At 29.9% G+C, this 27,536-nt stretch overlaps 3 protein-coding genes and 1 pseudogene across 5 annotated transcripts; all 4 read left to right on the top strand.

Moving 5' to 3' along the window:
• The first annotated feature begins 512 nt into the window (after positions 1–512).
• LOC106780386 (linoleate 9S-lipoxygenase 5, chloroplastic) lies at positions 513–6,805 on the top strand. 3 transcript variants are annotated; one of them, XM_014668670.2, is made up of 10 exons: positions 513–702; positions 886–1,107; positions 1,352–1,647; positions 3,596–3,833; positions 4,040–4,378; positions 4,466–4,551; positions 4,701–4,808; positions 4,901–5,205; positions 5,278–5,541; positions 5,821–6,804. In XM_014668670.2, exons 2-10 carry the CDS (start codon positions 948–950, stop codon positions 6,587–6,589), a joined length of 2,565 nt encoding a protein of 854 aa, XP_014524156.1. In that variant the 5' UTR covers positions 513–702; positions 886–947; the 3' UTR covers positions 6,590–6,804. The 3 variants fall into 3 exon arrangements, with proteins under 3 accessions (XP_014524156.1, XP_014524157.1, XP_022632700.1); XM_014668671.2 differs by having other exon boundaries at positions 513–689; positions 5,821–6,803; XM_022776979.1 differs by lacking the exons at positions 513–702; positions 886–1,107; positions 1,352–1,647 and adding an exon at positions 3,259–3,484 and having other exon boundaries at positions 5,821–6,805.
• Positions 6,806–9,335: 2,530 nt separating this feature from the next.
• LOC106780402 lies at positions 9,336–11,846 on the top strand (annotated as a pseudogene).
• A 7,091-nt stretch (positions 11,847–18,937) lies between these two features.
• Positions 18,938–23,695, top strand: LOC106780387 (linoleate 9S-lipoxygenase 5, chloroplastic-like). Its single transcript, XM_014668672.2, has 8 exons — positions 18,938–19,392; positions 20,588–20,828; positions 20,980–21,321; positions 21,414–21,499; positions 21,735–21,842; positions 21,939–22,243; positions 22,337–22,600; positions 22,856–23,695. The coding sequence occupies exons 1-8, from the start codon at positions 18,952–18,954 to the stop codon at positions 23,622–23,624; spliced, it is 2,556 nt and encodes an 851-aa protein (XP_014524158.1). The 5' UTR covers positions 18,938–18,951; the 3' UTR covers positions 23,625–23,695.
• A 1,095-nt stretch (positions 23,696–24,790) lies between these two features.
• On the top strand, positions 24,791–25,714 carry LOC106780382 (photosystem I reaction center subunit II, chloroplastic). The gene has a single exon (XM_014668665.2). It carries the CDS (start codon positions 24,879–24,881, stop codon positions 25,503–25,505), a length of 627 nt encoding a protein of 208 aa, XP_014524151.1. The 5' UTR covers positions 24,791–24,878; the 3' UTR covers positions 25,506–25,714.
• The last annotated feature ends 1,822 nt before the right edge of the window (positions 25,715–27,536 follow it).

Raw genomic sequence — 27,536 nt, 5'->3', positions numbered from 1 at the left:
TAGGTTAAACTAAATTACAGAATAATAACATGCTTTTTTAGGATATTTTACAAAAATAATATAAAACTTTATTACGTAGATGTAATATAAACATGCGCAAAATTATCTTGATTTTTTTTAATTTACGATTTTAGCTTTATGTTGTCGTAATTTTAGTTTGATTTTCAATTTCATTATTTCGATTATTCATTTCTGCACAGGTGAACCTAAATTTAGTATATTCATTTAAAATAAAATTTAAACATTTAATGAATTAAAATATATATATAAAACTAAGAGATATAATATAAAAAATTAGGAAACCAAAATCACTAATAAAAACTCAAATCCAAAATTATAATTTGGAGCAGAAATTAGTGATGAAACAGGGAATTTGGGAAGAAACTTGTTGATGGCATAGTTGGCATGGTGGAATCAGATGCCTTGATTATGAATTGGTCAAGAGACAAAGATGAAAACTCCATGCGGGCCCAACCGCCAAGAAGGCTTCTTTATATTTGTATTCTCTTCGTCTCAACTTTATTCCAAACAGTACCTCAATAACCTAATTGTAGTAAATACCACAGTTTCCTCATAGGTTCAACCAAACCAGAACCAGACTGCCAAATCCAATTTTAGGCAACACTTCCTACATATCCTTGTTTGCCGGCAAAAGAGCGGTCACATGTGTGCGTGTGTCTATGCGTAATGTATGGATCTAAGGTTTCATCTCTTTTTTTCCTTTTTCTTTTATCTTTACAGTAGAGTCAAGTCTTCATTATTAATGCAATACTAGTACAATTTATATTATTACTATACCAATAATATTCATTTATTTTAGTAAATTTTTATTACTAAGGTCAGAAATACTGGTTCTTGAGCTTCCTATTTATACTTATTGTGCAGTTTTTGGTATGGAGAAAGATTGTTTGTCCCAGTTTGAGAGTTGAGAGAGAGCAAGAAGAACGATGGAGGAGAGGAGCAAGAGGGTAAAAGGGAGAGTGGTTTTGATGAAGAAGAGTGTGTTGGACTTCCATGACATCAAAGCCAACGTTCTTGATCGAGTTCACGAGTTATTGGGCAAGGGTGTCTCTATTCAGCTCATCAGTGCTACTTCTCCTGATCCAGGTCATCTTTGCAATTAAACTCTTCCAACACAATGCTTTCACGCAAAAAAAAGTTTATTTTTGAATCACCACAAGTAGAAGAGTGCACATGAAGCAAAGGGTCTGAATGAACTGAACGCATCGCATATGAGTCAAGTCAACTTTAAAAAAGAAACCCCAAGAAATTGGGAAGTTTTCAAGATTTTGCTTCTTGTATAACTTACATTGATTTGACACTATTTTTTTTTTTTTTTTTTTTTGTGTAGCTAAGGGGTTGCCGGGGAAGCAGGGGAAGGTGGCGTATTTAGAGAAGTGGGCTTCCACCATTTCTTGTCTGACATCAGCATCTGACGCAGAATTTTGGGTTACATTTGATTGGGATCATGAGAAGATGGGTGTTCCTGGAGCTTTCATAATCAGAAACCATCACAAGAATCAGTTCTACCTTAAGACAGTGAGCATCGAAGGCATTCCTGGACATGGTCCTGTTCATTTTGTCTGTAATTCGTGGGTCTACCCTGCTCATCGTTATACCCATGATCGTGTCTTCTTTTCCAATAAGGTAACCTCGTTCAATCTTCTTCGTTAGAAAAATCATCATTTCTTTTTCTTTGATAGAGACCAGAGAGGAAAAGGATAGGAAAGAGAGAAGTAATGGGTTGATTGGGTTACCAAAACATATATTTTATAAAATAATAATTATATATAAATTTATTTTCTTTATTTTTATATTTTTATTTATTTCTTCAAAATGAGTTACCTCTTACGTTGCGAAAAGCATTTACAATGTGATGCATGCATGCATGTTTTACCCAAAAAAGTTTATGTATTTTTTGCGAAGTTTTATGTAGTGATCTCAACAATGATTTCGATTAATATTTAATAATGTTAAAAATGGAAATTTTAAATTTTATCTAAAACATTAAAAATAAAGTATTATAAATTGTAAAAAAGAAATATCAGAAATCATTCATTTGTTGAAAAAATATTACGATAATCATATCCCCATTTAACATTTCTTTTGTGAGTACGTTAGCAGAAACTTTGTCGTGACATGTTTGTACGATATTTTCCGAGGTTGGTTGTTTGGAATAAGGACAAATCCCGATATAGAATAAAGTCCATAATACTTTATTCATGTTTTATACTTTTTTTCCCCTTTATAATGGTCAAATTAAAATTTTGATCTTCTTTAAAAAGTGAATATAAGATTATTCTTGCATTAAACTTTTTAAAAGAATATTTGATTTTTAGTTATTTAATTTATACCTAATCTTAAACATTAAACTGTTTGTGAATCTGATTCTGTTTTATATAAAGAGTATTTTGATGATTTTATTTTGACTATTTATTCGTATAGTTAGTAAAAAATAAAATAATAAAATTTTAATGATAAAAGATATTAAAAATTTATTTTAGAGCAAAAAATTGAGAAGATTTTTTTTTATTATTTTGTAGTAGAAATACTTTAAAATCTTCCAACTTCGTTTCAAGCATTTGCTAAACTAATTAATTTTTAAAATTTGTATCTGTTTGCTTAAACAGATTTTAAGTCTATTAATTTGTTTTCTCAACGCACCTTTCTCTTATTTAATATTTATTAACACTGGTATAAGCATAAAAAGTCAAAACATTCAATAAAAATGCTTTAGTTTAAGCGATTATAAAGTTTGATATATTTATTCAATATTCTAGTTCACATTATAAAAAAACTAATAAATTTTTACATAAAAATTAAAATACATTTGTCCAATTTCGTAATCCAGATAAGCTAAACTTTGTGATTTTTTTTATCTGTTGATTGCCTAGTAAAATTATTTGCATTTGTTTGGAATATTTTAAAAGAAAATTTATTTGATTTGATTTAAGGTGTATGACTCGGTGATTTATAAAAACCAAATCTTATGTTTGCAATTTATTAAAAATAGAATTATGTACGTATTCAATAAATATACTATTTAATAAGGATAAAATAGTTCAAGTAGATAATAATAAAATATATTCAAAATTGACTAGGTACAAGTTATGAAATAGTTAAAATAAATAAAATATTATGAATGTTACATCACGAGAGAGAGCCTCTTGTTGGATCTTTCTGTAATTAAAACCTGTGAGCAACAAAAGCGTTGCTTCTACGGTTGGAGTTAGAAACCTCTGCAATCCAACAAAACATTATCAGTTAGACCTCATGAAAGAAGAGAAATGAAGTAATTCACTGCAATAAGAAAGTGAAAAAGATGAAAAAATAAAATAAAATAAAGAAACGTAAAATATAAAAGTACAGTTAGACAAAAAACAGGGAAGCACAGACACTGTTGGCAAACATGATTGTAGCTTGAACGTGAAATTGTTGTCGGTGGTTTACAGGAGCAATGGAATGTTTGAATCGCAGTTTACATGTTAATATAACACTTTCGTGTAACATAATTTTGATGATATTATATATGTCTGAACACTAAATCATGAAGGTATTGGAAAGTTGAAACATTCATTCTGGCATTGTGATTCAGGCTTATCTTCCATCTGAAACACCTGGGCCACTGCGTAAGTTGAGAGAACAAGAACTAAATGTTCTTCGAGGAACAGGGGTGGGAAAGCTTGAAGAGTGGGACAGAGTATATGACTATGCATGCTACAATGATTTGGGAACTCCAGATGATGGTCCTCAGTATGCACGCCCAGTTCTTGGAGGATCAAAGTTTCCATATCCACGCAGAGGGAGGACTGGTCGTCCACATACCAAAACAGGTTACCAACAAACCCATTTTCGAACTGGACCAATATCAATAACATTTAATTTTACAGAAAATAGACTGACTTTATATTAAACAGCCACATGATTATAATAAATTTTTTACTTTTATCATAACCATCTAAAAAGTAATATATAGAAAATAGTATTGAGATACATGTTTAAATGACTAACGAGTATCATGAATGTGTCAATTTTACAGACCCCAAAACCGAGTCAAGATTGCATCTGCTAAATCTAAATGTTTATGTGCCGAGGGATGAACAATTTGGGCACGTCAAGTTTTCAGATTTTCTAGCCTACTCACTGAAATCAGTTGCCCAGGTTTTGCTTCCAGAGATTAAATCTTTGTGTGACAAAACTATTAATGAGTTTGACACTTTTGAAGATGTACTTAGTATTTACGAGGGAAGTATTAAGATGCCGAATGGACCTATTGCGAGTAAACTTCGAGAACTTGTTCCTTACGAGATAGTAAGAGAACTTATGAGAAATGATGGCGAGAGATTCCTTAAATTCCCTGTGCCCGATGTGATCAAAGGTATACTAATGCTTTCCTTTCACTTCACTTGGCCTGGATGGATTCACCTGTATGATGTTATCCACATTAATGTTTGTGTAATTGCAGCAAGCAAGACTGCATGGAGAACAGATGATGAATTTGGAAGGGAAATGCTTGCAGGGGTTAACCCTGTCATTATTCGTCGTCTCCAAGTACTATTTACAACAATTTCTGTTTCGTTAAGAATTGTTTTTCGATAAAAATTTGAAGTTTCGTCTTAGTAAACTTTGTAGCAAAATCAATGTTTTTAAGGCCGGCATAAATTGTTATGTGAAACTTCAATTCTAAATTCCTCGTGCAGGAATTTCCCCCAGCCAGCAAGTTAGATCCCCAACTCTATGGAGATCAAACTAGCTCCATCAGGGAAGCACACATAGAAAATAGTTTGGACGGTCTCACAATAAATGAGGTACTAATTATGTATCACTTTTTTAAGCCAACCCTTTTGAAATATGATGCATTTAAATTATATGTAAAGAACCAAAAATCTTTATTTCGCAGGCAATTCAAAAAATGAGGTTATTTATATTAGATCATCACGATGCATTGATGCCATACATAAGTCGAATAAACTCTACGAACACAAAGACCTATGCCTCTAGAACGCTATTGTTTCTACAAGATGATGGTACACTAAAGCCACTGGCTATAGAGTTAAGTTTACCTCATCCACAAGGGGAACAGTACGGAGCTGTGAGCAAAGTTTTTACTCCGGCACAAGAAGGAGTATCAGCTTCAGTATGGCAGTTGGCAAAAGCTTATGCAGGCGTGAACGATTCAGGATATCATCAATTGGTTAGCCACTGGTATGTCATCTCAAAAGAAATCTCAATAGTAACATAAGTGTTTCAAACTTAATTCTGTTTCTTATTGGGCAGGTTATGCACTCATGCAGTAATTGAACCATTCATAATAGCCACACATAGACAACTAAGCATTCTTCATCCAATACACAAGCTCTTGAAGCCACATTTCAGGGACACAATGCATATAAATGCCTTAGCTCGACACACACTCATCAATGCTGGAGGAGTGCTTGAGAAAACAGTTTTCCCTGGTAAATTTGCCTTGGAAATGTCAGCTATTATATACAAAAGTTGGGTATTCACCGAGCAGGCACTTCCTGCCGATCTTCTTAAGAGGTTAGTGGAGAGAAAATGACTTAAAGGAGTATTGATTTTAGCTATTTTCTAACACACTCTTCATTATTGACTGAATTTCTTTAGAAATTACAAAGTAGTGTGGGTCTCGCTTGTCGTTTAAAGAGTTTTGTTCATGATCTTGTATTATTTTTCAATAAATTTTAATTGATAGTAGAAAATTTATTATTTAGCATGTAGCAAAGAATGTATTAGTATCTGTTAGGATTTATATCCACAAGAATATGGCAGCATACTAAATTTGTATTCACTAAATTTCAGGGGAATGGCAGTTCCCGATTCAAGTTGTCGTCATGGACTGAGGCTTGTGATAGAGGATTATCCGTTTGCCGTGGATGGGTTAGAAATTTGGGATGCAATTGAAACTTGGGTGACTGAGTATTGTAACGTCTATTACACATCTAATGAGAAGGTTGAGGGTGACTACGAACTACAGAATTGGTGGAAAGAAATACGTAATGAGGGTCATGGAGACTTAAAAGATAGGAACTGGTGGTCAGAGATGAAGACCAAAGAGGAGTTGATTCAATCATGCACCATTATCATCTGGTTGGCTTCTGCTTACCATGCAGCTGTGAATTTTGGACAGTACCCTTTTGCTGGCTACCTCCCCAACCGTCCAACAGTGAGTCGTAGGTTCATGCCTGAGCCAGGTACTCCAGAGTACGAGGAGCTGAAGTCAGACCCTGACTTGGCATTCTTGAAAACAATAACTGCCCAGTTCCAAACCCTCCTTGGTGTGTCACTGATAGAAGTTCTGTCCAGACACTCTAGTGAAGAGGTTTACCTTGGACAATGTGAAAACCCTGAATGGACTTCAGATGCTGAAGCATTGGCAGCATTCGAGAGTTTCAGACAAAAGTTGTTGAGAATCGAAAACAATATTACGGAAAGGAACAAGGACAAGAGATTGAAAAACAGAAATGGACCAGTGAAGATGCCTTACACACTTCTCTATCCCAACACTTCAGATTATTCCAAGGAGGGTGGACTCACTGGCAAGGGAATCCCCAACAGTATATCCATCTAATACACCTTCCTATTTAATTCTCTTTCAAGCCGTGTGTAAACAATTTCCGTAGCTTATCGTCATTGCTTTTGCAGCAATTCATTCCATTTTTATGTCAAGACTAGAACGTGTATAACTTATAATATTGGTTGTATTCAAATTATAAATGTTTTCTTGTATGCTTTAAAAGGTTCGCGCTTGTTGTGTAACACCTCTGGAACTTGTTCCACATGGAAAAACATATCAATGATTAATTTAAGGACGCTTATATTTTAATAATATTTTTTAATAATTTTTTAATAACAAGACATGTCTCACTATTTTATTAATCTATTTAAATTTATTTTTAAAAGAATATCTCAAACAGAACCATCAATTGTTTATCTAATCGAGGACATCTAACCAATACTACTCCTCTCTCTTTATTTTGTGTTCTGTTTGCGCCAAGGGTCTCTTGCTCTTAACGCACATGACAACAGACCCATGGCAAAAGTAAAAATTTGTTCACATTTTTTTTCCAATTTAGTAAATTATCTTATTTTACATTTATGTGCGCTAATAAGGAAAATTTTACTAAGATAGAAATTTTACGGCATCAGTAAATAGTGTATTTTTTCTTTTTTAGAATTTTTGTGTGTGAAAGCTTGGTTAGTTTTTCTGTGACAGTGGAATGCACGATTTAGCTTGAAGGAGTTATTACGCACTATAATGTAACCATCATAAAATTTATTAAATAAAAATTTATCATTAATAGTTACACTGAATTTGAGTAATAATTCAATATTGACCTAACTTTAGTAGAAAATTTATATTCATTAAATATCTAACCTTACCTTAAACCTGTCCCTCTTAAATATATGAAAATATTGGAGATTGAAAGGTATCCCTTGTAAAAGAAGTTAGAAGTTAATTATAATAGTTCAACTTAAGAAGTTACTTTGGATTTTAAAAGTACATGTAAAAAGTAAAGTCTTGGTGTTTTAATTACTAGAATAGTAGAGATTAGGGGTTTGGACACTCGTAATTATAGTTTTGTTCAAAGAGTGAAGGGTTAAACCTTCGACGCACCCTAGCCTAATAGATTTGGGGTTAGATGTGAGGTGTAGGAGTATCTATAAGGTATAGAGCTTCTCCAAATTGGAGTGCCAAACTTACGTAATAGTGTGGTACGGAGCTCCCTATTTGTTGATAGAAAAATAATATTTTGACATTAATTTTTGATACTATTTTGACACTGCATATGTGTCAAAACATGGTTGGACAATTTTAAATTAAAAAAAAAACTGAGACAAGAACATATTTAGAAGAAACATTGATAAATATATTTAAGTACCCTACTTTTGTCCTTTTGCATAGGTTTCTCATCTACTAAACTTTAGCTTAGTAAATTAGCACTCCTATGCATCACACAAAACACTTTTTTCTTCTTACATTTAAAAAGTAGGAATATCCAAATAAAAGCATACATATTCGTTATTTAATAAATGTTGAGTTCTACTTGTATTTTGTTTTAGAAAGATTTAAAGAAACATGAAACCGTTCCGACAACAACTCAGTATTCATATAAATTATTAACATTACTTCTAACTCGATATTAAGATAATCAGTGTATCAGTTTTTTTTTTTTTTTTCTCATCTTTCTCGTTTCGAACCAATATAAAATTTAGTCTCATACTTAAAATCTCAACAATATTTTCTTCACAAGTGAATCTTATGCATTAGTATAGAACATTCTCAATCACGAGTAATTCAATAATAATATGATTTTATCACAATAATGAGAGACAATTGTTTAAAACTTTATTAATTTTTCTTTTCACTCATATTATACCCATTTGATCCAATTATTAAGACCAATCATTGATTTTGATATCATTCATAAGTCTTTTAAAAAAAATTACAGTAAAAACGCTATACCATTGAATAACTCCAAACTAAAATCTTAAGATAATTACTTTTATTTACAATAAAACTTAAATTTATATTTGAATTTCTAACACTTAAATATGAAAGACAACTAATAAATGTTATAATATACTTATGTTCAAAACTATCTGCAACCTAATGTCGATGTTTAGGAGTATAAAAATATTAGTTTTTGTAACTTAATTTGTATCCAGATTGAACAACTTTGTTATTCCCTTGTTCAAGGTGATTCAGGAGAATTGGAAGCTTATTTTTTACATGGTTTAAAGTTATTTGAACTTCTACTTAATTTAACTAATTTAATTAGTTTAATCAAGCCATAATAATTATGCTTTTAATTTGTTTAAATAAATTATTTTTAATGAATCTGTATTAATTGAAATAAACTGAACAAGTTTAATTAGATATTCAGTATGTTCGTATTAGGCATAGCTTAAATTGTAAATAATTCTTCTAATGTCTTTAAGTATTTGGTTTTAATTTCCTTCTGAAAGTTTTGAAAAGTTGGTTTAATTTTAACAATTTAATTAAGTTTCAAAGTTACTTAGGAATTTTTATTGAATTATTATTTTTATTTTTATTTATCTAATACTTAAAATTATTTAATTTTTCAACTTATTTTTTGTCATTTATTTGACTGACGTGATTATTATTTTTCTCTTATCATCTCATTTATTTATATTTTAGTATTAAAATTGTAAAATTGTATATAATGAATTGAATAAAATTTCTTAATTTTGAATTTTCAGCTAAAAGATTATTGTATATTTTGAATTTAAAACAGAGTAGTGTGTATAAAAAAGTTACGAAAGTAAAGCATATCATGTCCTCTTGAACAATACTAGCATTGGTTTCTTGAGACAAGAAGGAGAGATCCTAAAGTTAACATGGCATTGTCCTCAGAGCCATCATCATCATCACTGAAACCAATCCCAGGCAGCTATGGGATTCCCATCTTGGGAGCCATACGCGACAGACACGACTTCTTCTACCACCAAGGAAGGGACAAGTTCTTCGCCACAAGAGTCCAAAAGTACAACTCCACCGTCATCCGCACCAACATGCCACCAGGTCCTTTCGTCTCCTCCAACCCTAGAGTCATAGCGCTCTTAGACGGCGCCTCCTTCCCGCTCCTCTTCGACAACAACAAGGTGGAGAAGCTCAACGTCTTTGAGGGCACCTTCATGCCTTCCACAGCCTTCACCGGTGGCCACCGCGTATGCGCCTACCTCGACACTCGAGAACCCAAACACGCCGTCCTCAAGGGCTTCTTCCTAAACGCTCTCGCAGCCCGGAAAGACGCCGTTGTGCCTCTTTTCCGTAACTGCCTCCACGAGTCCTTTTGTGAGATAGAGGACCAGTTGAACAAAAACGATGAGGCCGACTTCAACTCTGTCTTCAACCATGCCTCCTTCAATTTCTTGTTCCGCTTGCTCTGTGATAACAAGGACCCTTCACACACCATCCTCGGTTCTAAGGTAATTCAAGTTTTATAGTACCCATGCTCTACCAAACGTGATTTTAGTTTGAGATTCACTGACACGAGTCGCCGCAGAATCAATTTATAAACCACTTTCTCTGCAAGAGAGTGTAACATTTCAAACGGGTGGGAAATATTCTGTAGTGATTTTGCCTCATATTTGCTTTCAACTTTACTAAAAAATAAAATTAACTTCTCTATTTGTATAGATTGAAAAAGAAGTTTTTATAACAATAGTATAATATAGAACTTCTTTTCCATACACTTATGGATAAACTAATTATAATTTATAACAAAATTAATTTTATTTTTTCTTTACAAAATTAATTCTTATGAAAAATCACATCCAAAAAAACTTATATATTTATCTTAAGTAATTAAAAAATCCTTTTAAATTTAACATATTTATAAAATAATATTAGTATTATTATTACTGTTTAAAATATATAAACTTAAATTTATCCATTTTTTAAATTATGATGTATTAAAATACATAAAAATAATCACATTATAAAGTTATTGATTAAATATATATATATATATATATATATATATATATATATATATATATAATGGATATAATTTTATTTATTTATAAATTTTGATAATTATGAGATAATTTGAATTTGAATTATACTCTATTAATATGTTTATAAGAATCCATTTATCTCATTATCATGCAATATTAGATGTGAATTTATTTTAAAGATTAGGTTGAGGCGCATGATTCCATTACATTTTCGGATGGTTATTAATTTGATTAGGAGAAGATGAAATTGACTTATATGCAGAGAGAAAGTTCTTTTAATAAACAAAATGAACTGCATTCATAACATGAAAATGAAATTATAAATAAGCAGAAAAGGAGTGATTAATTTATTTTTTTTCAATTTGAAGATATTTTAGCTGTGTTTCCAGGGACCGAAGCTGATCAGCACGTGGCTGCTTTTCCAATTGGCGCCACTTGGGACTCTTGGCCTTCCGAAAATCTTCAACTACGTAGAAGACTTTATGATTCGCACGTTTCCCCTCCCTGCGTTCTTCACCAAATCCAACTACCAAAAGCTCTACGAGGCCTTCAGAACCTCTGCGACCACACTGTTAGACGAGGCAGAGAAAGTTGGGCTCGGGCGAGACGAAGCGTGCCACAACGTGGTTTTCATGGCGTGCTTCAACTCCTACGGCGGCTTGAAGAACCAGTTCCCGATGCTGATGAAGTGGGTGGGATTGAGCGGCTAGAAGCTTCACGCGGATCTCAGGAGCGAGATAAGGCGGGTGGTAAAGGAGGAGGGTGGGGTCACTGTGGGGGCATTGGAGAAGATGAGTCTGGTGAAATCTGTGGTTTACGAAACGATGAGAATAGAGCCTCTGGTACCCTATCAATACGGGAAAGCGAGAGAGGACTTGGTGGTGCAGAGCCACGACGCGTCGTTTAAGGTGAAGAAGGGGGAAATGTTGTTCGGGTATCAACCTTTTGCGACCAAGGATTCTAGAATCTTCAAGGATGCCGAGGTGTTCGTGCCGGGGAGGTTTGTGGGGGAGGGTGAGAAGATGTTGGCGCACGTCTTTTGGTCCAATGGTCGTGAAACGGAGGAACCAAACCCCGCTGATAAACAGTGTCCCGGGAAGAATCTGGTGGTACTGCTGTGTAGGTTGTTTCTGGCAGAGTTGTTCCTGCGTTATGATACGTTTGAATTCGAGTTTAAGGAATCTGGTTTTGGTCCCACTATTACCATCACCTCCCTTACCAAAGCCTCTACCTTCTGACACCTTCATCTTTCTACCTCTTAATTCTCACGTTACTCTCTATCTTAATTAATAAGACAACTTTATTGTATTTCTATTTAATATTTATACTGTTAACAATAATATGTATCGTTTCTTTTTAAAGTAAATTAATTATGATCTTAAGTTTAAGTTTAATAGTTTGGAAAAAAGCGTTTAGTACTTTATGTCTCATATGTGGACTATACTTTCACCTTTTTCCACTAAAAAGTTTATTTTATTATAATACTCTTTATATATAATAACTTAGGTAATCTCTGCTGTATTAAATTTTAATTGATATAAATTCTAAATTTTAAAATTAAAGATATGTGAATAATTTCTGTTTTTTTAATTTTTATTTTAAATTAAAAATAAGAATTATTAAAATATCTTATATTTGAAATATGTTTTTTTTTTCAATAAAATATGGTAAAGTTTAGCGTAAGTTAGCAAATTATATATATTTATTTATATTTATATTTGTCTCTCCTCAATAGACTCATGTCTTGTGCGGGTATTTTAGGATTAAAATATTATAAACCGTTAAGTAATTAACAATTTTATAGTTGAAAAATAATGTTTACGTGGAGATTACTTTTGAATAATATTTTTTCGAAAAACTTTTACATTGATTAAATATATGGATGAGTAAAATTAATATATAACTTTTTAATTTGAATATGAGAAGATAATAAATATACACATTTTCATCTTATTTTCATGATCCTCCTTGTTCAAATATTCGGTCGCATTTGAAATTATTAAAAAAATATTTAGTTCATTAAGTAATATAATAAATTTATATTAATTTTTCTTTTCTCCTTAGTTTCCTAACTTTTCTTTAAGACATATTCATGATACTTTTCATTCATTTTTTTTAATTATTTGATATTTATTCCATTGTTACTTTATATTTTTATTTTTATATTTATACAACTATAATTCAGTATTTATATTTTATATTAAAGAAAAGTATATATGTATCTTTTAACGTTAAATATTTCACAATATTATTCTTTTTTCTTTTAATTTTTTAATATTTGATTAATATTTGAAGCAAACAGTAACCATTATCTGATAGAAATAGAAATAACATTTTATGTCAGTTGAATATAAAGATAAGGATGATTATTTCTTTTTTATATAAAGATAATTAAAGGTAAAATAATAAAACCCACACCCCACTGTTGCAATCCAAAGTGATTGATTAATGGAAAAAAGACACTTAATTTTCACTGAGTTTCATTATTCAACATTTAGTTTTGTTTGTTGACCGGATTGGATAAGATATAATACAATAATTTATTATTTTATTTTGATTTAATGTTTATTATAAACTACTATAGGAGATGTCATAAGTTTACAAATTAGGTTAAACATTTAAATGAGGTAGTTAGGAAATTATGTGATTCAACAATCTTATTTCCACTTTCTGTCCCAAGATAATTTAGCTTTCATAAATAAATATTGTTTAAATGTTTTCTAGCTTTCATGGTTATGATGATATATAATTTTGATGAACTAATATATTTGTTTTAAAACTTGTTCAAATCCTTTCTAATTATATATGACATTCACTTAAATCTTAATAAAAGAAGACATAAGAAACAAGATAAAAATTCAATACCAATTCTTCACCTATTTTGTCTTCCCTAACACTGTTTTACCATTTAAAACGTATCACTTAATTCCATTCTAAAGCACAAATAGATTCTTAAATTGAAATTAGTTATTCTAATTAACATCTCACTTACACTAATATTTTAATTTGCTGTTGCGCACCTCATTTATTTTGGTTATACACATTTCATCAAATAAGCTGAAAAAGATATCTAAGAGTTGGAAAATTAGTTGAAAACTATGTTAAAAATAAAAAAAATGTTTTTTAAACTAACTAGCTGAAAGTTGCAATGACAAATTAGTCATTGAATCAGATCTTAAAGTTAAATAATAATACATTATTAATTATCATAAACTTTTATTTTTTAATTTATTTTAACTTTTTTACAATCTATTTTTTATATAAATTAAATTTTAAATAGTATTTTTATTATGATTTTAAACAGTTATAATTTCTCAATGAAAGATAAATATTTTATTAAAAATAAGTAATTTAATAATTAAAAAATAATAAATAAATGTAACATTAAATGAATAATCCAGAAAGTACAATAATTAAAAAAAGTAGTAACATACACAGGACTTCAACACTGTACTTTTATGTTATTATTTAAAGGGGGCAAGATAGTAAAATAGGTCTAGATAAATTGTTTTGAAACACTAATATGAATAGCTTATTGAAATAAAATAAAAACTATTAAAATGCTTCACTTATATCTCCATGTGCCATCTTGTGGGGACTAAGTTTGGTACTCCTATTTTTGAAAAAAAGAAAGGCTTAAACTTAAACATTAATGTCATACTTAATGTTATTAATATAACCTTTCAATATTATCATAAACTCATTCTTCCTTCATATATAAGTAGACTAGAATTTAATTGGCAATTAAATGTGTTTAATGTAATTAAGTTATAGAACATTTAACATATGTACTATTTATTACATCTATAAAATATAATTGGGTTGATAAAATAAATTGGGTGAGCCCGTAATTCAGTCCACCTAACCAAAAAAAATAAAAATAGTAATGAGGTAGGTTTGATGACTTGGCCCTCTAATTTGTCCACCTAATCTAATCCAATGAATGAACATAGCCAATAAATGAAGAAATAAGATAAATTAAATTATTTTGTCAAACATATATACATGTTATATGTTATTAAGTGATGTGCAAGATAAATATGTACGGAAAATTTTGTGATACAACACTAAAATCATATCTCATTTTAGTTTTTCGTTTTAAAAGTTTGATTTATTTCATAATTTTAATATATAGTTGTACATTTTTTTTTTCTTTCATATTTGTATATAGTTGAGTAATTAATACTTTTTCTTAGAGAAATATTTGATAATTAGTGATGAAAACATATAAAATCAAGTTTTGGTATCTAGAGTTTGATTTAAATAATTATTATAAACTCTTAATGTGATTTATCTCCTTATTACAACAAATTCTTATAAGCCTAACTTTCACTTTTTCAAAATTCAGTCTAGTCCAAATTTTGCTCTAACTTTATTTTGCAAAAACTTATAAACAAACTAATAATTTTATTAAAACAAAGCATAAATAAATAAATGAATTTTATTCATGACACAATTTTTTTTCCTAAAAAGTAAAATTAAAAAAAAATCCATAAATGATAAGCCATTATATAAAAAATATCAGAAACAAAATATACACATATCCTCCTCGTCTTACCACATTATCAAAAAATGAGTTTTTGTTTACAGAAATAATTAAATACTGAGAAAAATTATTATCCTAAATGAAAATAAACAAAATTAATTAAAATCATCCAACATTTAACTCTTCTGCTGAATTATCATACTACTTAGTGACCAATAATGATAAAAGAGTAAAAATAAAGTACTCAAGTAGGTATTTTATTTTCCGTGTAAATAATTATATTATCCAGAAAATAAAATCATCTCTTTTATTTTACAATCCTGCTTTTATAATATTCATTACAAAAAAATATATTTATGTTTTATAGAAACAACAAAGAGCTAAGAAAAGACAAATGATCAATAAAATAAAATGTAATTATTTTTCCTTTTTTTATCAAAAATTAACATAATTAAAGTATGACCGATGAAGTTTTCAAATCTACATAATATCGACAAGAAAATATTAAAATAAAAATTTTAAATTAATATTTTCTTATTCATTAAAATTTAAAAAATGAAATCTATTTAGAAGAGTACGTGTGTTAAAAGAAAAGTTTCTTAATATAACTGAATTGATTTCAAAATATACATAATTATTAAAAAAAAGATATATAATAATTAAGTCACGGTTAGAAAAAATATATATTTTTTTACAATACAAACAGAACCAATAAAAAATAAGAATAGAAATAATAATTTTATGTTTAACTTTTTTTTCCCTTAGTAAAATGGAATAAAAAAGTGCAAAAAAAAGTAATTCAAAAAATAAAAAAATTATCATAATCAGATTTTTTATTCTTTATAGTGCATAACTTTACTATTTATTAGTATTAAATAACATATTTTATAAAAAAATTAAAAGTTTATCTAATTTAATTATCATACTTTTTTCATTATAAATACACACAGTTCTAAAAGTTTAGGAAGGCTACTTCACACTGCCCTAATAATTCTCGGTCAATGAGTTTCTTTTTCAAACATAACAATTTAGTTTAAAAAATAACTTAATTATTTAGTTAAAAATATAAAATTAAATTAATTCAAATAAAACTGAATTTAAGTTAACAAATGCTATATTACATTTGAGTACTATAAACTTAAAAAAAAACATGATTAAAAGTGGCAAACTATCTATTGACTATATAAATTATTTTATTTATTGTATACAATAAATATATCAAATTTTGATTGTAATTTTTTTAAAATAATAAATAATATTAGATAATTAAATAATTCTAAAAAAAATCTGTGTCGATTCAATTTACATTTTTTCTATTTCACTTCATTTTAGTTTGCAATTTGTTAGCTATATAACTAACTATTATCTTATTTTTAATAATATTTTATTATTTATAAGTAGAGGTAAAAGTATGATCAATTCATATTTTCAATATTTTTAATTTTAAATTAAATTATTATTTTTAGTATAAAATTTGTTATTCATATTAATAATATGATTGAGTATATATGTCAACTAGACTTAACATAATTTTTTTTTCATTAACATGTTTTTTTCAAGCTTAAAGTTTTGCTTTAAAGATTGGCTGCTAGGAGACTGTTTTACCTGTTTATACCCCTATTCTAGAGTTTTAAACTTATAGTGTAGCATTCATGCTAGTTTTAATAGAAATAGGATAGAAATTTGTTTCATAAAAAAAAAAAGTGATTATAAATATTTAGAAAATTGAAAATGACAAATATGTTAAAATAGTTAATACTAAAAAATAGAAGTTGTTTTGATTTTAAGTCTGTCAAAATAATATTATTAGAAGTACTGACATTATTATCCGTATTAAAATCTGTACCTTCATGACGACTTTTTCTTACAAAGGTGAAAAAAACAAAAAAGTTGATATAGGTGGTAGAATGAGAGATCTGGACAAGTGTCTCTTTCTTGTGGTTTCCTTTTGTTGCAAACCTAACGAGTTGGAAGATGTCATACATAATACATTAAAGGAAAAAAAATTCTTTTTAACAATATTTTTTTTTACAAGATATATGTATTAATTTATAACTGGTTGATTTTAAATATTATTTTAAAATAAATTCAAACATACGAAAGAGATAATAACACTGGTATCAAAAAGTTGTTAAAAAATAATATTAAAATATCATAATCCATTCATTAAACCACATCTTTCTCATTCGGCATAACTCAGTGGGTTGGGTTTGTTATTAATTACACTCTCTTGTAATCAATAAATAGATACTCATTTTTCATGATTTAGTAATTTTTTTTTTAACTTATTATAGTTTACACTTTATTTTCCATGCAGGTAACTGCATGCGTTGACTATTAATAATAAACCAAATTACCTTCTTCATCTTTAATTATTTCACAGTTTTTAATTTAAATTCTGAACTATTTCTTAAGGATAATGATATTTAGACAACATTTTTTTGACAACATTTGAACATTGATTACGTGTCAATCTGTGATTGATCGTAAATTATTCTATAATCAATAATAATAATCATAAACACTATCATGGAGTAATTTACGACCAATCACAGATTGGCACGTAATCAATGTTCAAATGTTGTCAAAAAAATGTTGTGTAAATATCATTATCCATTTCTTAATCGACTTGTATGTGTTTTATCATTAGATCCTTGCATTTAACTTTTATTCTAAAAAATTAGTTACATTCATAATTAATCTATCACTTTAGTAGTGTCAATCAATCTCTGCCCAGTATTCTTATGTTTTCAACCCAAATTTTAACCAAACATTTCTATAATATTCTCAATCTTTTGCGAGTTCAGTCCACCCAGATATTTTTTTTACAATCATCTTTAAACTTCAAATTGTAGCTACTTTATAACTCAAACAGTTAGGATACTATTACAATAATCAATTATGACGAAAAGGCTTAATTAAAAAATAAATTGAGGAAAAAATGTTCAAATAACCTAATTAAAAATTATAATTTAAATGTAATAGGTTAAACGAGTGGATTAATTAGAGATACACAACTTTAATAAAAGATCAATGTTATTACCAATCTAAAATATTAAGATAATGAATTTATATTTTTTCTTTATTTTCATATATTTTATTTAATTTTATAATTTTTATTTAACCCAAAATTTAGACTCACGTTTAAAGTTGATATCATTAACTCTATGTGAAAACAGTGAAGAACAAAGTCGAGAAAAGTTGTGAAGGAGAACCCATACTTCATATTATGTTTTCGTCTATTGATAATTAATAAGAAAATAAGTTTAAACTCATATTACTACAGATTCAAATTGAGTTGAATTAAAAAAAAATATAATTTTTTAAATACAAATGACTGTCTATTTATCACTTTTTTATTATAATTGTTTTATACTTTTAATTATGTAAATTGACCATTTGGTCTTTTATAAAACTAGAATATTTATTTAATAACATTGAACGATTTAGATACTTAATTTATTTATTTACTCAATTATATAAATTGATAGTTTGATTTTTATTTAGTATATTTATAATGACTTCTTAATTGTAATTAATGTTTAGTGAAATATGTGAACATTTTAATTATAAAACTAGAAATAGGCGAGTCAATAAATATTTGAAACAAATTAAAAGAATAAAACATATTAAGCAAACCAATTCATAAACTTAATTTATGTTACAAAATTTATAATTTACCTTAAGGTGAATTGAACTAAGTGGATTCGTTTTTTAATTCAATATATAATAAGTAAGTTGTATAATCTAGATCGACTAAGTTTAATATAGAAAAATGTTTACATTTTATATAAATTAATGAAAAAAATTAGAGATGTTTTTATTAGTTTGTGTGTTTTACATTAATGCAAATTTATGGAACTTAAGAATATTAATAAGTTAGTTTTGTGTTATATATAAAGGAGGAGGCAATATATATATTGTAAAAGGGTGTTTGAAGTGGAGAAAGAGAAAGAAGATCGATGGAGAGAAGGAGAGAGGTGAGAGGGAGAGTGACCCTAATGAAGAAGGGGATATTGGATTTCCATGACATAAAAGCGAACATTCTTGATCGAATTCATGAGTTATTAGGGAGGGGTGTCTCTCTTCAGCTCATCAGTGCTACTTCTTCTCCTAACCCAGCTCCTATCGGAGAAGTTGCATACTTGGAGAAATGGGTTTCAACCATTTCTTCTCTAACAACTCCAGCAACAGACGTAGAATTCTCCATCACATTTGACTGGGATGAAACCATGGGAGTTCCTGGAGCATTCATCATCAAGAACCATCACCATAGCCAATTCTACCTAAAATCACTAACCATCGAACACATTCCTGGCCACGGCCCTGTCAAATTTCTCTGCAATTCTTGGGTCTATCCCGTTCATCGTTATGCCTATGATCGTCTCTTCTTTGCCAATAAGGTAACTTCATTTTTTATACTTAATACCACTTTTTCTTCGACTATCATATCTTTATACTCAAAAACTTATACAATAAAACAACTTAAAGCCATTGTCCTTCTAAGAATTTCTGTTATTTTTTCTTCTTATATTGAATAACATTAATTATTCTGTTGCTGTCATATCTTTCACATATGAATTTGTAACATTAATTATATTTCTTAGTTGTCGAACAAATTTCAATCACACTTATAAATGAAGAAAAAATAAATAAATTTGGATAATACATTGTTACGGTTTAGGGATTGAAGTTAAGTATTTTCTCAGAAAAGTTTTCGAGTTTCAAGTTTAGGTCAATGTTTCGTTTTCGGTCTTCTCTTTATCATAATTGAGATGCCATTTAAAAAAGCATTCGACTAAAATTATTGTTTGTATGAATACTCTAGTAATAAATATTTAGTAAAAATAATCAATTATTTGTGTATCAAATGCGTATTTATAGATTTTAGAAGAAATTTTTTATTATTATTGATCTATTTACGACTCAAACAGTAATAGCCTGATTTAGAGTTAATTTTATTATTCTTAGTATTAATGTTGTTTATAGTGCGACTCACGGAACTACCTACCATTTCATATAAAATCAAAAGAATTTTGACTGTTAAGTTCATAGTTAAAAGTAAATTGTGTTACATAGATCATAATTTAAACAATATGTGTATTTTTTTAATAAGTTTCTTCGACAAATATGCTTTAAAATTAGTTACTAGTTTATTAGTTAATTCATATCTAAACTATAAATTTTAATTTGATATTCTAGTTAAATGAAGTAGAAACATTTGATAAACTAACGGATAAATTAGTTGATAAATGTAAAATGATATAAAACTATATACAATTACAAATATATTATCATATAAAATTTGTGTTTCTAAAGAAAATTTGTTACATAATTATAATTTTAGATTTTTTTAAAATAATTAAACCCTTATTAAATGTTTTAGTACTTTTATCTATTTTTAAAAGTTTCATATGCTTTTATATATATTTTTTTAATTTTTAATTTAAATTATGGGTAGAGTGAATTTTTTTTTATAATTTTTATTATGTGTAATTGACATATAATATTACGTAATAAAAGATTTGTTATTTCGATTTATAATAGTAATTTTTTATTTTTTATTTTAATTTGAACTGAGTTGAGTTTGTGGTTTAGGCTTATCTTCCATGTGAAACACCAGAGCCACTGCGGAGATTCAGGGAAGAAGAACTAAAAGTTCTTCGCGGAAAAGGGTTTGGAAGGCTGAAAGAGTGGGATAGAGTTTACGACTATGCAACCTATAATGATTTGGGATCTCCCGATAATGGTCCTAACAGCGCACGCCCTGTACTTGGTGGAGGCTCACAGTTACCATATCCCCGAAGAGGAAGAACTGGTCGGCCACACACCAAAACAGGTTTCCACAAAACTCAGAATAATAATAAAATGTCGTACATTTATAAAGATAGAATGGTCATGAACATGTGTGAGAAAGGATTGGTGATATAAGTTAAAGTATCCGTGCATTATTGATGATAACGAGTATTCTGGTTCTGTCATGATTGCAGACCCCAAGACTGAGTCAAGATTGCCTCTTCTATGTGTAACAAAGATTTATGTTCCAAGAGATGAGCAGTTTGGGCCCGTCAAGTTTTCAGATTTTTTGGCTTACGCAGTAAAATCTGTTAGTCAAGTTATGCTTCCAGAGATTACATCTTTGTGTGACAAAACTTTTAATGAGTTTGACACATTTGAAGATGTTCTTAGAATTTATAAGGGATGTATTAAGTTGCCAAGTGATTCTCTCGTAAAAAAACTAAGAGAACTTGTTCCCTATGAGTTGGTGAGAGAACTTATTAGGAATGATGGTGAGAGATTCCTCAAATTTCCGGTGCCTGACGTCATCAAAGGTTGTTTTAATGCTTTCCCGTTATTTCTTTTAGCTTGGATCATCCCATAATTAATTATTCTAGTTACATTAATATCGGTATTATAATTGCAGAGAGTAAAAGGGCTTGGAGGACAGACGAGGAATTTGCAAGAGAAATGCTTGCTGGGGTTAACCCTGTCATCATCCAACTTCTCCAAGTACAGCAAAAAAACAATGCCAATTTATAATTAAACTAAACATAGACAACAAAGTGATTAAGTGTTGATTTTCTATACCAACTAAAATTTCACTTCAATGAGAGAAGTTTAGATCATTAATGGGAAACTCCAATTCTTGAAAGAAAACAAGAAGAAAAAAATAAATTACGAAATCTCATCTGTTTTGAACTTGATATTTCTGTTCTAACGGGTTAAATCTAAATGCAATATGCAGGATTTTCCTCCTGTCAGCAAGTTAGACCCCAATGCTTATGGTGACCAAACTAGCTCCATCAGGGCAACAGACATAGAAAATAGTTTAGATGGGCTCACATTAAATGAGGTACTAATCACTACTCTCCTTTTCCATAGAAACACGTAATGAATTATGTTATATTTTTAATCTATATTTCACTAACCAAGTATCTTCGTATTGCAGGCCATTCATGAAAAGAAACTATTTATATTAGATCATCATGATGCGTTGATGCCATACATAAGTCGAATAAACTCTACCAACACAAAGACTTATGCCAGTAGAACACTCTTGTTTCTACAAGATGACGGTACACTAAAGCCACTAGCTATAGAACTAAGCTTACCTCATCCACAAGGTGAACAACATGGAGCTGTAAGCAAAGTTTTCGTTCCAGCTAAAGAAGGAACAGCAGCTTCAGTTTGGCAGCTAGCTAAAGCTTATGTAGCTGTGAATGATTCAGGATATCATCAATTGGTTAGCCACTGGTATGGTTTCCAGAAAACCAATCTAGAACTTCAAGTGTTTCATGATATTTCTTATCTTAAATATATGACAAGAAAATTATGACTCTTGCGTAGGTTGCACTCCCACGCAGTAATTGAACCATTCGTGATAGCCACACATAGACAGTTGAGCATTCTTCATCCCATATACAAGCTCTTGAAGCCACACTTCAAGGACACAATGCATATAAATGCCTTAGCTCGACACACACTCATCAATGCTGGAGGGGTGTTAGAGAAAACAGTTTTCCCCGGAAAATTTTCCATGGAAATGTCAGCTTTTACATACAAAAGTTGGGTTTTTCCCGACCAGGCACTACCTGCTGATTTGCTTAAGAGGTGAGTTCAGTCAAAAAAACTACTTGAATTGATTCTAGTACAATTTATCACTAGGACTGATAACAAAACATTCTTTTTACTCATTATTATCGTATTGATCAAAATTTAACAAAAACTAGTAAATTGAGAGTGAGGTTTTATTAAGTAAGAAATGACACCACACAATATTGTTATTTGTAATGAATTTGTGCTGTTAGCAATCTGTACATAATAACATAACATGCTACGATTGTATTTGGATTGAATGAATATCAGGGGAATGGCAGTTCAAGATTCTAGTTATCGTCATGGACTTAAGCTTGTGATAGAGGACTATCCATATGCTGTGGATGGGTTAGAAATTTGGGAAGCAATTGAAACTTGGGTGACTGAATATTGTAACTTGTATTACACGTCGAATGAAATGGTTGAGGAAGATGATGAACTTCAGAATTGGTGGAAAGAAGTACGCAACGAGGGTCATGGTGACTTAAAAGACAGAACATGGTGGGTAGAGATGAAAACTAGAGAGGAACTCATTCAATCATGCACCATTATCATTTGGCTAGCTTCTGCTTTCCATGCAGCTGTGAATTTTGGACAATATCCTTATGCTGGGTACCTTCCTAATCGTCCAACAGTGAGTCGTAGGTTCATGCCCGAGTTAGGTACCCCAGAGTATGAAGAACTTAAGTTAAACCCTGACTTGGCATTCCTAAAAACAATCACTGCACAGTTCCAAACACTCCTTGGCGTGTCACTGATTGAAATATTGTCAAGGCACTCAACGGAAGAGGTTTATCTTGGGCAGAGTGAGAACACCGAATGGACTTTGGATGTTGAACCATTGAAAGCATTTGATAGATTCTCAGAGAAACTAATGGAAATTGAGAGTAATATTAGCAAAAGAAACAAGGACGAAAGATTGAAAAATCGAAATGGACGAGTGAAGGTGCCCTATACACTTCTCTATCCCAACACTTCTGATCATTCAAAGGAGGGTGGACTTACTGGCAAGGGAATCCCCAACAGCATTTCCATCTGAAACTGAAACTCCTTTTATAGCTTATATTTCTTTGATTTTGTAACTTGGTTTTTCACTTCATTGTTATTTGCTTGGTCTTTCATTTGAAATCAACCATCATAATTTTATCCTTTTATTATTCATAGATATCTACCATTTTATTTTTGTATATACTTTTATTTGAGAACTGGTTTGTCTTTTCTGAGTACCTCAAATCCTTTTATTTTTCCTCCCTTCTTTAATTATTTGTAAATTCTATAATAGTGTGAAGTTAAATAATTCGTTATTACTTGTAATTTCACATATTATTAACTAAAGAAAGTACGGTTAAATAAATCTACTTCGGAGTTGCATTTTCACTTCAGAGTCGAAGTCAGATATAACTAAAATCATAAGTATAATGATTTTATGAGTTTTCATTTTTATACAATGTTTGATTTTTATTTATTTATTTTATTCGATGTATGATTTCGATTTATGTTTAAATTTTTAAAAAATTAATTCGAGGTGGTTCACGTTCAAGAATGAATGTTTTGGTAGAGAAAGATCCATTGGATCACGTTCTATCTCAGTTTCTTTGATAAACTCCCACTATTAACTTTAAAATTTTGAAACAAGCATGCTTCGATTAAAAAGCTAGAAGATCAAAGTTTAAACCCAATACTCTAAAATATTTCAGCTGCTCTCCTTGCCTATAAGATAAAGCTTAAATTGTATACCGTTTACAATATTTAAAAATTATTTTTATATTACAAACAAATTTTAAATAAATTTTTTATATTCGAGTACTCTTAAGTATTTATAACTTTTATGTTAAAATTTAGATATCTATCCTTAATTTTTTGTCTTGCATTTATCATTTATTTATTTAATGATTATTTTATATTATTTTCATATTATTTAATAGATTTGTTTCGAATTATGTACTTATCTTGTTTAATTAATATAAAACAAAAAACTGAATTAGCAATTAGCAACTAGCAATGAAAATTTATTTTAACCTGAATATTTATTTTCTTGGCTATATATATATATATATATATGCAAATAATATATTTATTTATTTATTTTTGGGCAACAGGGAATAAGAGGTGTGAGGTGTGGGTAAGAGGATGAATCAAAATCTTTGATTGTAATTGGTGGAAGGCATATCCACTTATCCATATCGAAATCCACACAACCCATCAAAAATCTTTTTCATCCTATACTTGTTTGATCTCTTTTCTTTTCTTTTTCACTGATCTCTCACAACACAACAACCCAACCCTTCTCAGCATGGCCATGGCAACCCAAGCCTCCCTCTTCAGTCCTTCCTTCTCTGCTCTCAAACCCACCGACCGTGTCTCCGTGCCATGGAAGCAATCCCCCACCTTCTCCTTCTCCTCTCCCAAGCCCCTCAAGTTCTCCAAGACAATCAGAGCTGCAGCGGCCGATGAAACCGCAGAGGCCGTAAAAAAAGAGGCACCCGTTGGGTTCACCCCACCGGAACTCGACCCAAACACCCCTTCCCCGATCTTCGGAGGCAGCACCGGTGGGCTTTTGAGGAAGGCCCAGGTGGAGGAGTTCTATGTGATCACATGGACGTCCCCAAAAGAACAGATCTTTGAAATGCCCACTGGGGGTGCTGCCATCATGAGGGAGGGTCCCAACCTGTTGAAGTTGGCCAGGAAGGAACAGTGTTTGGCTCTTGGAACTAGACTCAGGTCAAAGTACAAGATCAATTACCAGTTCTACAGGGTCTTCCCCAACGGAGAAGTTCAGTACTTGCACCCCAAGGACGGTGTCTACCCTGAGAAGGTCAACCCGGGACGCCAAGGGGTTGGCCAAAACTTCAGGTCTATTGGTAAGAATGTTAATCCCATCGAGGTCAAGTTCACCGGCAAGCAACCATATGATATATAAGCACCACCTGCTTCATTCCTCATATATGCTCTGTACTTATATTCTCAAATTTATGCCACAAATGCTAAACTCTGTGCCTTAATTTTCTTTCTCCTATTCTCTCTTTAGTATTGTTTTATTATCACTCTCATCAACATCTTTTCGAATATTGATTTGCTTCAACTTCATCAAACCTGTAACAGAGTAATAACACCACACATATCTGATTTCATCGGTTATTTATGAGTGAATTGGATTTTACATTTTATCTCGATCTTCCAACTATATCACGTTCAACGTTCAACCAGGCTTACTGTACAGCCCAACCTGTTTTTTCTGTGTTTCTCATTATAAACGGTGGCAACTGTACTCGACAGCACGAGTCAATGACGAACATAGCTCTACAATTTTCAGTTGCAGCAAGAGTTTACTGCTGTCCTGATCTTGAGTCATTTATTTGAATCTAAACTTTGACTGCTTCATATAACACTGGTCTATACCGTTCAGTTGTATATAATAAAAGAAATACTAAATTATAATTATGATGAGTTCATTTTAAAATATCACATTATTTAGGCTGAAACGAAATTTGTTTATAAGCATCTCCACAAAAACTTAAACCTTTTAAAATAACACATCATAACTCTTGTTTAAAACGGCAGCAACATAACTAACCGACAGTCCAAATCTTCATAACTCACTCTGCACAAAGTTTGAGTTCGAAGAAACATAATTGTGGTCTGAAAAAAGTTCTACATTATTGATAGATTTGTTTTTTATTCTAACGTAACAAAACCTATCCACTAACTATGACAATGAAAAACATATCGATATTTAACCATAAGATTAATATTTCCGTAAAAAAAAGTCACAACACTAATATATGCAATATGATAAATTCATTGAGTTTCATAACAATTATCTTAAAATTTATATTTATCATAAATTTTATTGTTGAAAGTTAATTTGTTACATCGACAGAGGATTAAAGTTCAACTTTAAAAATAAATCTTTGCTGATAAAAACAATAAAAAACTTTAGAAATAAGTCACTCATGAAATTTACTAATAAGCATCCTTTAGAGGTTCGGTTAGTAACTCGAAGGTTGTCCTAACTATCTTAATCTAAAATTGAGCCATTATGTATGGTTCATTGTTTGTGACACGTTGTTTTACTCCTTCCACCACCACACGTTGCTACTTGCACCTTCTTATTCTTTTTTTATCCTTTAATAACATTTCTGAAAATCTTATTGCAGAATACATTTCATAAGTTCCAAAAATTACATTGTGAAAGTCTTTTTCCATAAATTTTGTTTCAAAAATTTTAAAAAGTTTTTAAAATATGTAATCTAGGGAATGAGTTTTCCAAAAAGTAAAAAAATAAATAAATTGATATACTGCACCCGAAAAATTGTAAGATGCAAGAAGTAAAAGCCCAAAATCAAAATCCATCCAAAACAGTTTGAGATGATCTCACTTAGCAAGATAAAACCTGTAATAAACTATTATCATTATTAATAAAAAAATTATAAGATTTTTAAAAAAATCATAGTGTGTTGAAAAAAAAAAAATCATAGTGTGTTGCAAGGTTTCTATTGATTAAAAAAAAAATCATAGTGTGTTGAAACTTTCAATTTGGATTTCAAATCTTAGCTAAAGAAAGAGATTCATTTCATTATAAGATTTTTGGGATAAATAATTACCACCAAGACACGTGAAAATAAATAAAAAAATGCTTTAATATTTTAAAGCTATTCTCGAATTGTTTATCGGTGATTTAGAAAATATTGTCATCAGCCACAGGATTACCATCGCTCTCTTTCGTCGATATACTCAATTTACTTGTATTTAAAATTTAGATCCTTATTTCTTTTTAGTAATCTTATTAACATGTTAGTTTTGTGAATATATATGTAAATGGATCTGAAGGTCATCATGGCTAATTAGGATTGATGTTAGTTACTACTCATTATCCTTAGACCGCTTAATTACTTATTATAGACTTAATGAAATTATTCCGTCACTTCTCTTCCGTTAAATTTGTATTCTC

Source organism: Vigna radiata, unplaced genomic scaffold, assembly GCF_000741045.1.
Source record: "Vigna radiata var. radiata cultivar VC1973A unplaced genomic scaffold, Vradiata_ver6 scaffold_315, whole genome shotgun sequence".
Lineage (NCBI taxonomy): Eukaryota > Viridiplantae > Streptophyta > Magnoliopsida > Fabales > Fabaceae > Vigna > Vigna radiata.
The sequence above is the reverse complement of the archived record's forward strand: the minus strand, read 5'-3'. Positions and strand labels throughout refer to the sequence as shown.